At 39.6% G+C, this 10,059-nt stretch overlaps 1 protein-coding gene across 4 annotated transcripts in view; it reads left to right on the plus strand.

The window, feature by feature from the left end:
* znf644b (zinc finger protein 644b) overlaps nucleotides 1–6,381 on the plus strand; it is a 55,918-nt gene extending 49,537 nt beyond the window's left edge. For 3 of the 4 annotated variants that reach the window (XM_074636484.1, XM_074636483.1, XM_074636482.1), the window contains 4 exons: nucleotides 319–897; nucleotides 3,740–3,847; nucleotides 4,157–4,247; nucleotides 5,377–6,381. In XM_074636484.1, the coding sequence (XP_074492585.1) occupies nucleotides 319–897; nucleotides 3,740–3,847; nucleotides 4,157–4,247; nucleotides 5,377–5,554 (956 nt within the window). In that variant the 3' untranslated portion in view covers nucleotides 5,555–6,381. Of the gene's footprint in view, nucleotides 1–318; nucleotides 898–3,318; nucleotides 3,646–3,739; nucleotides 3,848–4,156; nucleotides 4,248–5,376 lie in introns of those variants that run through there. The other variant, XM_074636485.1, reaches the window with a different exon arrangement.
* The last annotated feature ends 3,678 nt before the right edge of the window (nucleotides 6,382–10,059 follow it).

The raw sequence follows: 10,059 nt of genomic DNA on the forward strand, positions 1-10,059 counted from the left end.
CATAATCCTGAGTTTTGCAGAATCCTTCATATTGATGTTCATGTCTGGCGATAGGGTTGAATGTTGCAGTGATGTAATTTTTGCATGGCTTCTGATACTTAAACCTGCAATTTCTTGGCAACACTGACATCTACATTTGATATACTGAACTTTTTACACATCCAGCAGTTACTCTTTTAGCTCCGTTTTTGGTCTCCACCAACACCTTATGGAAATATCTGGCTCTTTATTGCTTAATGCTCCACTGTGTTCACTAGCTAGTCTCTAACTGTGTCTGCTGTTTGCTGTTTTTCTGACAAATTTGATCTGATATTACAGCTGTGAAGCCAGAAACCAAAGGAGAGCACACGTGTCCCCTGTGCTGGGGTTGGTTTGATACGAAGACTGGCCTCTCCAACCATGTGAGGGGACACCTGAAACGAATTGGTAAAAGTGTTACCAGCACCAGTAAGTCCCCGCTGTGCATCCTGAATGAACTGCTACAGGACAAAAAGGAACACCAGAACATCCTCCAGGTCCTCAACAAGAGCCAATTCCCTTCACGATCCTTTGTCTCTCAGAAGTTAATCAGCGGCAATGGCCTGGTCCTGATGCGCATGGGGGTCCCAGTGAAAATCCAGTATGAGATGAGGAGTCCACGTCCCATATTGGACAGCTTTGTACCAAAACAGGAGGCAGAGGCCTTCTCGGAAAGGAAGGAGCCTCAGGTAGAAGCACAAAGAGGCACTAAGGCCTCCTCAAGCACTTTAGTTGAACTGCTCAAGATGAGACAAGAAGGTATGGAGCTCACAGCGAGAACCAACCAGGAGGCCTATGCAACCAGGAAGCTTTGTGATTTGACCAAAGATTACATGGAGGAGACACAGATGGCCAGTTTGGAACCACACTGGGCTCATGGTATGCAGTCTCATGCACTAGGCTTGATAGCAATTTCATGTTTGAACAGTTTCTTAAAGGTAACTTTGGAATTTTTCAACCTGGACCATATTTTCCCATGTTTTTGTGTCGACTAACTCGAATTGTTCCAGTATTGAGGGAGAGCGCCAGTAGTGGGGCAGCTGCTCACGGGCTGCAATATGGTGCTATTGGGGCAAGCTGGAACTGTCATTTACGTCCCCTAAAAGTGCTTGTTTTTGCCATGACAGCCTCTGATTGTTATTATAAGTGTCTGACAACATTATGGAAAGAGTCTCGCTCAAGGAGAAGACTTGTTCTGAAATCTGGCGAGGTGACGTGTTGCCGGAAGACAACGGTGGAATACATCCATGTTGGAAATGCGAGTGCCAGCTGGGCAGAGCGTAGCTTAGTGTTATCTATTCAGATCATGGCTGAATATTTAGATGATTTCCACAATGTGGATGAGGTCTTTGAATTCGATGGCCACCCGCATTTATTTGAACCAGAGTATACGGCTATTCAGATTTCAAGAGACTTCTCTTTGAGCGGGACTTGGACACAATAACCAACAGACAGGATCAAGTGAATGGTAAGAAACACGTTTTCTTTCTCTGTAGGCTCCTTTCCATAATGTTGTCAGACACTTATAATAACAATCTGAGTCCGTCAGTGGCAAAAACGAGCACTTTTAGTGACTTGGAGGAGTTTATTGCCTTCACAGCTTGTTTTGCAGCTGCCGGTTGCAGCATTATCCCTTAATATTAGACCAATTTCAAAAATTGTTGTCCTTATTAATCACTTAGACACAAAACATGGAAAAATAGGTCCAGGGTGAAAAATACCCTTTAAATATGGGTGGTTGCATGTTTTAACCCAGTAATAGTACTGTATTTCTAAAGCAGCTTAGGTAAGTTTCAAGTTGCAATTAGATTTTGACAGGATGAGGTAGTTCAGCAGCAAATGAATCATAAAAATGTGGAAAATAGACAGCATTTATGTAAAGTATACCTGGTTTGGCTATATTTGGCAAAACCACTCATAAGTTATTAGAGGCATTTTCAAGACATGCCCCACACCCTTTATCTTGGAAGTAAATTACTGCTCAATTATTCTTATACAAATTGAAAATTGTTATCTTTGTTCGATTGCAGGGAAGTCCACCATTAGTCACGTTTCCATCTATATTTTATTACATTTGTTCAGTGTCTCTTTACAGATACCCATACCCTGCTAGTGGAGGCCAGTTAAACAATAGTTCACAATCATTTGATTTGTGGAAACAAATACGCACAATAGACTGAATGTCGCCAAAGTGCTTTTGAAGTTCATATTAAAAAATCATGAGATCCTCTTGATGTTTAGTTGGAAGCCCGTCATCCGTGTTTCCACAATTTTGTTTAATGTCTGTCCAAATCAAACTTTCAGTCAGGTGCTGAGAAAGATGAGATAAAAGGTAACAATTTCAAATCAAATTGCTCTTTGTTGAGTTCTATTTTAAACCGAATTGTATGGTGATTGCCATTATTATGGTGTTACAGTGATAACTGTACTGTATTCCCAAAGATGGCTTTCTCTGTGCGTCCAGTCCTGAAAACTGATTTAGATTATAATTTGTAGTATACCATTACGGTGTTAAAGAGGACCTATTATGCTTTTGTGCTTTTTCCCTTTCCTTTAGTGTATTATCTAGTTCTTTTGTGGATGAAAAAGGTCTGCAAAGTTACAAAAATCCACGCAAAAGGGAGTTACTCCCAGAAACACTGCTCCTGAACTGCCTGAAACACCTTGCTTGAAGTCCTGCCTTTTCTTCCATAACGTGGTGATGTCACCAAGTAAGACATTTGCATAATACTTGCCTATAGCGGCTAGTTTGGCACGCCCTCAAACAAAGACAGTTAGAGCGGAGCTGGAGCGGAGTCCGAAGCGTTTGGTTCAGTTGACCAACCACAACAGTACTAGGCCAGCTGACCAATCAGAGCAGGCTGGGCTTTTTGAGAGAGAGGGCAGTAGCTCAAACAGAGCGTTTCAGACAGAGGGGGGAAAGAGGTGCTGCAGCACAGCCGGTGTGAGAAAAAGAAAGCGTTTTTTGAACATTAAAGCATGTAAACATGTTCTAGTAGAAACCCTAAAATCATGTATGCACCTGAAAATAAGCATTATAGGTTCCCTTTAAAGATGATGCATTATCATCATTGTACAGTAGTTGACATTGTATCATCATTTCAAGTTCAACACTACTCACAAATTAGATGAACAATAATTTTTGATCAAAGACATTTTTGTATTGGAGAGACAAGCTTTTCTTTAAACTAAAATAACTTTTAACAAGTACAATATTCTGGTTAACAGGCGATGGTGCACAGCACTGTTATTGCCAGTTTGCTGTCATAGGACTAACACATCTGTGATTTTTTTGTGTAGTTTACGAATCCTCTGTGACTCTCGTGAGGTGGTGTATGTGAAAATAGCCCCCCTGAAGACACAAGATTGTGTTAAACTTTACCAGTAACACTTTCCAAACAGGCGAGTGCAAATCAGATGCACAGAATGAAACCAGGTGGAGGAAGACTTTAAAGCACACTGGGAGTCACAGTTTTGCTCGCTAATAAAATTACTGCACGCTACTGCTTTTCTCCTTGACATTATCGAACTTCTGATGATCCTAAATCTTGATGTGACATAAGTATCAGCTAAACTGTATAATAAGTACATCATCCAATCAATTTTTCCAAAGCTTAGAGATTATAGAAAATATAATCATATAATTTCAACCTAAATATGTTGATCCATTTGCCTTTTTCTCCTTGAGGGTAATTTTGTTATTCAATGTTCTATCTTTCAGGGGAATGTGACTCAAATACGATTTGTATTCAGTGTAACGGCACCTTCCCTGGGCTTCCTGGTCATCTTCGAGCCTTTGCACACAGGAAGAGGATTGCCATTTTTGAAGGTAAGTTTCTGACGATATGCAAAATGTCGACATATGTGTTTCCTGTGCCATGCAATCATTAAAATAGTGGTTTAAGCACAGGAATCAGGGGGCTCAATCTGTGGAACCAAATTAAGTGAATATTTGTGATGAATGCTGCATGTGTATTCATTAGATGAAAGACATACGTCTTATGATGGATGTTGACTAGAATAGTAAATATCAATATTGAATAATAGTTTGGCTTCGGGTTTATTTATGTATGCCTCTTGTCAGTGATAACTTAATACATTCCCCCAGATAAAGCAGCGCAATGTTTTGTCTTTTTAGGCTATGATTATAAACAGAAGAAGCCAAGGCCTGGGCTAAAGAAGAAGACTTTACCCTCCTTGAATGCTGAGATATACACGCTCACCTGCAGGTATATCGAATTGAAGGTTACATATGTAACAATAGTTCTCTCAGTGGAGAGTGAAGTGAGAGCGCTCTCTACCCGGTTACATATTTCATATGTAGGCCCTAAATGAAAATCAAAGCTCTGACCTCTGTCATTCCCTATGTGGGACCACCCAAGAAATCTTTAAGAACAGCTACCGCAGGGCATCTCCGAGCACTCGCTCTCCAAAAAGAAAGTGCTTGCAACCCATTTACAATTGGCAGAACTGTTTAAATGTGGATGGGACATATTAAGTGGTAGCAGAACACTGTGACCCAATGCCCAGTATGCTGCCATGCCTTGGGTGGATTAATAGACTGTATCTAAGAAGTGGACGTAGTCACCGTGACATCACCCATTGGTTTGTGGACTGTCGTTTTGCAGCCTTAAGTTTGGCATTTTGACAAATCTTGGTTTTTGGCCGTCGCCATCTTGTTTTTTGGAACCAGAAGTGACACGAGAGGGTGGTATTACCATACTTGTCTCACTTTAGTCACAGCAACTACTGTCGGTTCGCTTGAAGGAACTGTGGTTGCCAAACCGCTCATCACTTGTTGACTCCAGTGAAGTAAAGAAAAGATCGCACAGCATCCAACAGCAAATGTGCAGACGACATGCTTGACTCAGTCCGCCGTTTGCTTTTTTATTCAAATTGTATTGATATCGAACATGTGTCCAAATTGAACCAAATTCAACACGGCACTTCCTTGGGTCCCCAGGAATACACCAGCCAAGGGTGGAGTAGATCGGATGGGCGGTTCTGGAGATATGCGAAGGACACACAGACAGATATTCCTTGCATTATAGTTAGATGAGGCAGCCATACCAGTGGTGTATGAACCCCTTGTCAGACACCCCAAGACTAGCCAACTCTTCAAAAGAGAACCTATACTCTACAATTCGCTCCTTTACTTATAAATCGCAAAGGTGGTCCCCTCCCGCAAACATACAACCCCCCCCAAATCCATGTACATATGGAATATGGAACTGGATGATGAACATTTTTTTATTACAATCAGTAAAATAAAAAACACCTTACATTTCACACTGGAAGAAGATGGTTGTGCATTAACTCTAGAAACAGTGACTGGCTTCTCCTCTCCTATTTCTGCAGATTCTGTGACCTGGTCTTCCAGGGCCCCCTGTCTATCCAGGAGGATTGGATCAAGCATTTACAGAGGCACCTTCTGCACACCAGCGTGCCCCACTCAGGGACCGGGATGGTAGAGGTTTTGGGTCTTCATCACAAAATACAAATAAGTATGTCTCATGAGAACCCAGATCTTGAGTAGAGTTTTACCCGTCGAGAACTTCCAGTTGCCTGAATTTGCACATTGTTTATATGTATAAACCGCACATTGTTTTAGACTAGTCCTGCAAATATATAATAGTTAATCCTGACAATTTAATAGTATATATTAATAATACTCTATATATTAGCAAAAGCTTTGTATAGAATAGTTTAATGCTATGCTTTGCTAATAGAGCATATAGGATTTATCTTTATTGACTGCTGTGTACATTAGACACAACAGTGGCGGTATGAAGCTGGTCTGGCAGTGCAGAACTGCCATTGTTAGAAAAAACATTGTTCTCCTATTGTCATGATAAAGAAAAGTGCCTTGTTATAAAGCATTTTGTTATAATGACAAAACGTTTTCATTATAAAATGAAAAGAAAAATATCCAAATATCTCCATTTCTTGTAACTTTTCATGTCATTAACAGAACCTTTCTCATTATAAAAAAAAACATTTCTCTTTTGAAACTTTTTGTCACAACAAGAAAAGTTAAAAGGAGCATTGCCACTCTTATATTGGCAAAATACGGGAGCCTGAGCATTTCAATTAAGTTCATGTCTCACTTTCTTTGCGAGACAACATAAAATAAGAACGTGTGCCCTTGTTGTTAAGCAGTGTACACAGGGCTGTCATTAGTTTGTGGATGCTTTGTAGGATTTCACCTCTCTGTGCCTATATCAGAGAGAGCATCTCTCTTAATCAAAGTGACATGCATTATGTTGGGACAGCTTGTTCTGTCATTGTTCTTCTGCTTAACCTTCAACCATCAGTGTAACTCCTGAAATCTGGCTCTCATTATAGCCTCGGTAACAACATCTTTTTATAATGAGAAAAACTCTCTAGTTAAAACAAGAAAACTTTCCAGTTATAACAACATATTGTTAGAATATTTTTTCTCATTGTGGCAGCTCTGTATTTCCAAAGACTTGGACTCAGAATGGGTCGCTTTTTCTCGCGTGAGTATGAATGTGTTAGTGACGCATCATGCTGAAATTTCATTCTAAACATTGTAAAGACCGCTGGCTCTGAACATTTGCATGGGTCGTTTCTAGAAGGTAACCCACAAGTTGCGAAACTCTCACGAGATGGTTAAGGTTAGGCATTGACCTTGAATGGTTAAGGTTAGGCATTGACCTTAAATGGTTGAGGTTAGGCATTGGCCTTGAATTATTAAGGTTAGGCATTGACCTTGAAGGGTTAAGGTTAGGAATCAACCTTGAATGGTTAAGTTTAGGCATTGACCTTGAATTGTTAAGGTTAGGCATTGGCCTTGAATGGCTGAGGTTAGGCATTGACCTTGAATGGTTGAGGTTACGCATTTACCTTGAATTGTTGAACTTAGGCATTGACCTCGAATGAATGAGGTTGTGGTTTTGCACGTTTTCCCAACTTGGAGGTTACCTTCTAGACTCAACCATTTGCATATTCATAACCTGCTCTCCAAACGTATCTCAGTTCGTAAGCTTGCTACTTGTTTTGCAGCTGGCAGAGACAGTTCCATACTTTTCAGATAGGAAAACGGTCTATGCAAGATGCATATCATTTTTTAAGTGATGGTTGAATCGATTTTTTTCATTGGAAGATGTGGTTGAGTCAATGCCAAAAGGTTAAACTCACACTTAACAATTTTGATAATCATTTTTGTTTAATGTTCAGTATTAGAAAGAAAAACATTAATATATACTGTAGCGTCTATATTGAATGAATGTATATATTGCTTTCAGTATGGCTGTCCCATGATAGTTTTTCACATTGTATTAAAAGCCAACAACTATAATGCAAGAAAAGTTTAATATTCAGCTTTAAAGACCAAATGTAATTTTATGTATTTATCTGTATTTTTTTCTTGAAATATTCAACTTTTTAAAATGGTAAACATGTAGCGCTCCCTAAAATTAAATTACGAAACATTTCTATAAAATTATCCTTACTTCCTTACTCAGGCTTGATAGTTTTTAGACTTAGTATTGCTCAGATTCTAAAGCAACTTTTTGTAGATAAATGTTTGTATAGAAATCAGTGACATTAATAGCAAACTTGCATGATACCAAAGTGTCACTGAATTTAAATAAATTAAGTGAATTATTCTTAATCAGCCACGTAGACTAAAGCATTTATTAGCGATGCCATGTTAAGTTATATTAACAATGGGATGTAGATATTGTAAAATAGTGTGTAGCACTTTCATAAAGAGGATATACAGTACAGTATCGAGGGTTGCATCTGACTATAGTTGGTAATTTTGCTGAGATTAATTACAGCAGTTTTGGTGGAGTAGACACGGGGTTTGACTGAGTGGTTAACTGAGCAAGCTGTCTGTGATTCAGAGAACAAAAGACTTAATTTGCAAGAGACTGGCAAGCCAAATTTCGTAGGATATTCAAGGTCAGGTGCATATGTATTACAGTGAATTAATAATTAAAGGACGGCAATGCTCAATGTCTGACCATCAGATTTGTATTCATAATGCATATTTTTGGAATGGCAATATGGCAAGCCAACCAGAAACATAGGAGGGACAAAACACTGACGCCATGACGGATTGGCCCACAGCTCTTCATAGAAACATCTACTATTCCAATGTATGATCTCAATGTTTATCCGTTTTACGTTTAGGTCTGCTATATCTGTGTTATATCTGTAATAATTCACATTTTCATGTCAATAAATGACCATTGTGCTACTTTCAGTCACTCATGGATGTAACAAAAATGACTCAGCCTTAGTTTAAACACGGTAATGACTTTACCTTTGCTGCTCCAAACATCCAGTGACTGTCAGGTCTTTGTGATATATATATTTAGTGATATATTTTATGATTTGGGCAGCAGAAACAGCCATGTTTGTGTTCGCCTTAAAGAATCTTAAAGGGGTAGTTTGGGTGTTTTAAAGTGGGGTTTTATTAGGTACTTATCCATAGTCATTGTATTACTTACAGTAGATGACGGTCGGCACACCCCCAGTTTGGAGAAGCAGACAGGATTACCAGCACAGAAGCAAAGCAATGTACTTCTGTGAACGGGGCCGGAAGCAAAACGTATTTTAGCAACCTAAAAAAACTAACTACAGGAAACTTAAGCCATTGTATCCATCTATGCTCTCGCCAAAGCCACCAGACTCCACTCAAAAAAACTGTAATTTTACATCGCAGAACATAGGAGTTGCTGTCTGCTTCTCCAGACTAGGGGCTTTGACGACCGTCATCTACTGGAATACACTGACTATGGATCATAATACCTCATACAACCCCACTTCAAAACACCCAAACTATACCTTTAACTTCAACATAATCACCACCGTAAAGAAAAGAGGAAATGTGAATAGTGGTAGCACTATTTGAGTAACGTGATGTGTGGGAGGTCCACTGCAGTGATGATATAACAAAGATCATGAAAATTAATTTCTAGTGGGTTTTTTGGAGGACAATTGAAGTTTGTGTAGTGTTTATCATGTAATCTTGTACTTTGTGCTTACTCTAATTCCCTTTGTGACAATGGCTTTGGGTGAAAATTGGGTTTAAAATGCAATGGATCATTTCAAGAGAAAGTTTTGTCTTCCTATTTTCATTACAGAGCACAGACACACAATGTTTAGCAGCAGCCGGAGTTGACTCTTTCATGATGGACCATTCCCTGCCCACAACACACAGGCCTTATTTTATTTGTTGCGTTTCTGTTGGGTGAAACACACAGATTTCAGTGTGATGTTGCACCATTATTCCCAACAGGAAGTAATTTTAGGGCTATGTGCTATTTTAAACTGCAGTTTTTAGCGTTCCAGGCTGAGTATTTGATGTATCCAGTGCTTGATAGCCACTCCTGGGTTTTCTACTTACCAGTGGCAAAGGGGGCTAACCCTGCAGTTTATCTTGGGCAGTATTTAAAGCAGCGATCAAAGCTGTACAAACCAATTGTCATCATGCTCCTCCGGAGGGAATTTTGAAGTACATTAATGCTCCTTCTTTGGGAAATAATTGTGCCACTCTGTGACTTCATTAGGTCTCCTGGCTGTTTCAAAAGATGTTCTCTCTGGAGGTTGAAAGCCACATCGCTGGCAGACAGCATCCCAAGGGGCCGAATGAATAAAAAAGGAGAGATTATAATGAGATTGAGTTAGCCATGACCAGAATTGGGCTTTTCATTATTCCACTGGCTGGAGAGAGAGAGAGGGACAAGGCTGACATAAAGAAATGTGTTGTTGCAGGACCCACACTCGCCATCTGCCATGGGGGTCCAATGGTAGGCAGCCAATGCATGCTTATCATTGCCATGGGTATCAAAGGGGCCTCCTCTCTGGAGATTGCTCCATTAAAACTGCAAACGCCAACCCCTGTATGCACAACACAGAAAACTGGTGTTCTATTCAGAGCTGTAACACTTGCTCTTGATTCAGCAAATTAAAATGGCAACATTGGAAAACCTTGAATTACTTTGTGTTTTTGTTTGTTTATTACCTGATGAAGTATGATTTGAATTATTTAATTAGAATAATTACAAC

The sequence above is a fragment of the Sebastes fasciatus genome, chromosome 5 (genome assembly GCF_043250625.1).
Source record: "Sebastes fasciatus isolate fSebFas1 chromosome 5, fSebFas1.pri, whole genome shotgun sequence".
Classification (NCBI taxonomy): domain Eukaryota; kingdom Metazoa; phylum Chordata; class Actinopteri; order Perciformes; family Sebastidae; genus Sebastes; species Sebastes fasciatus.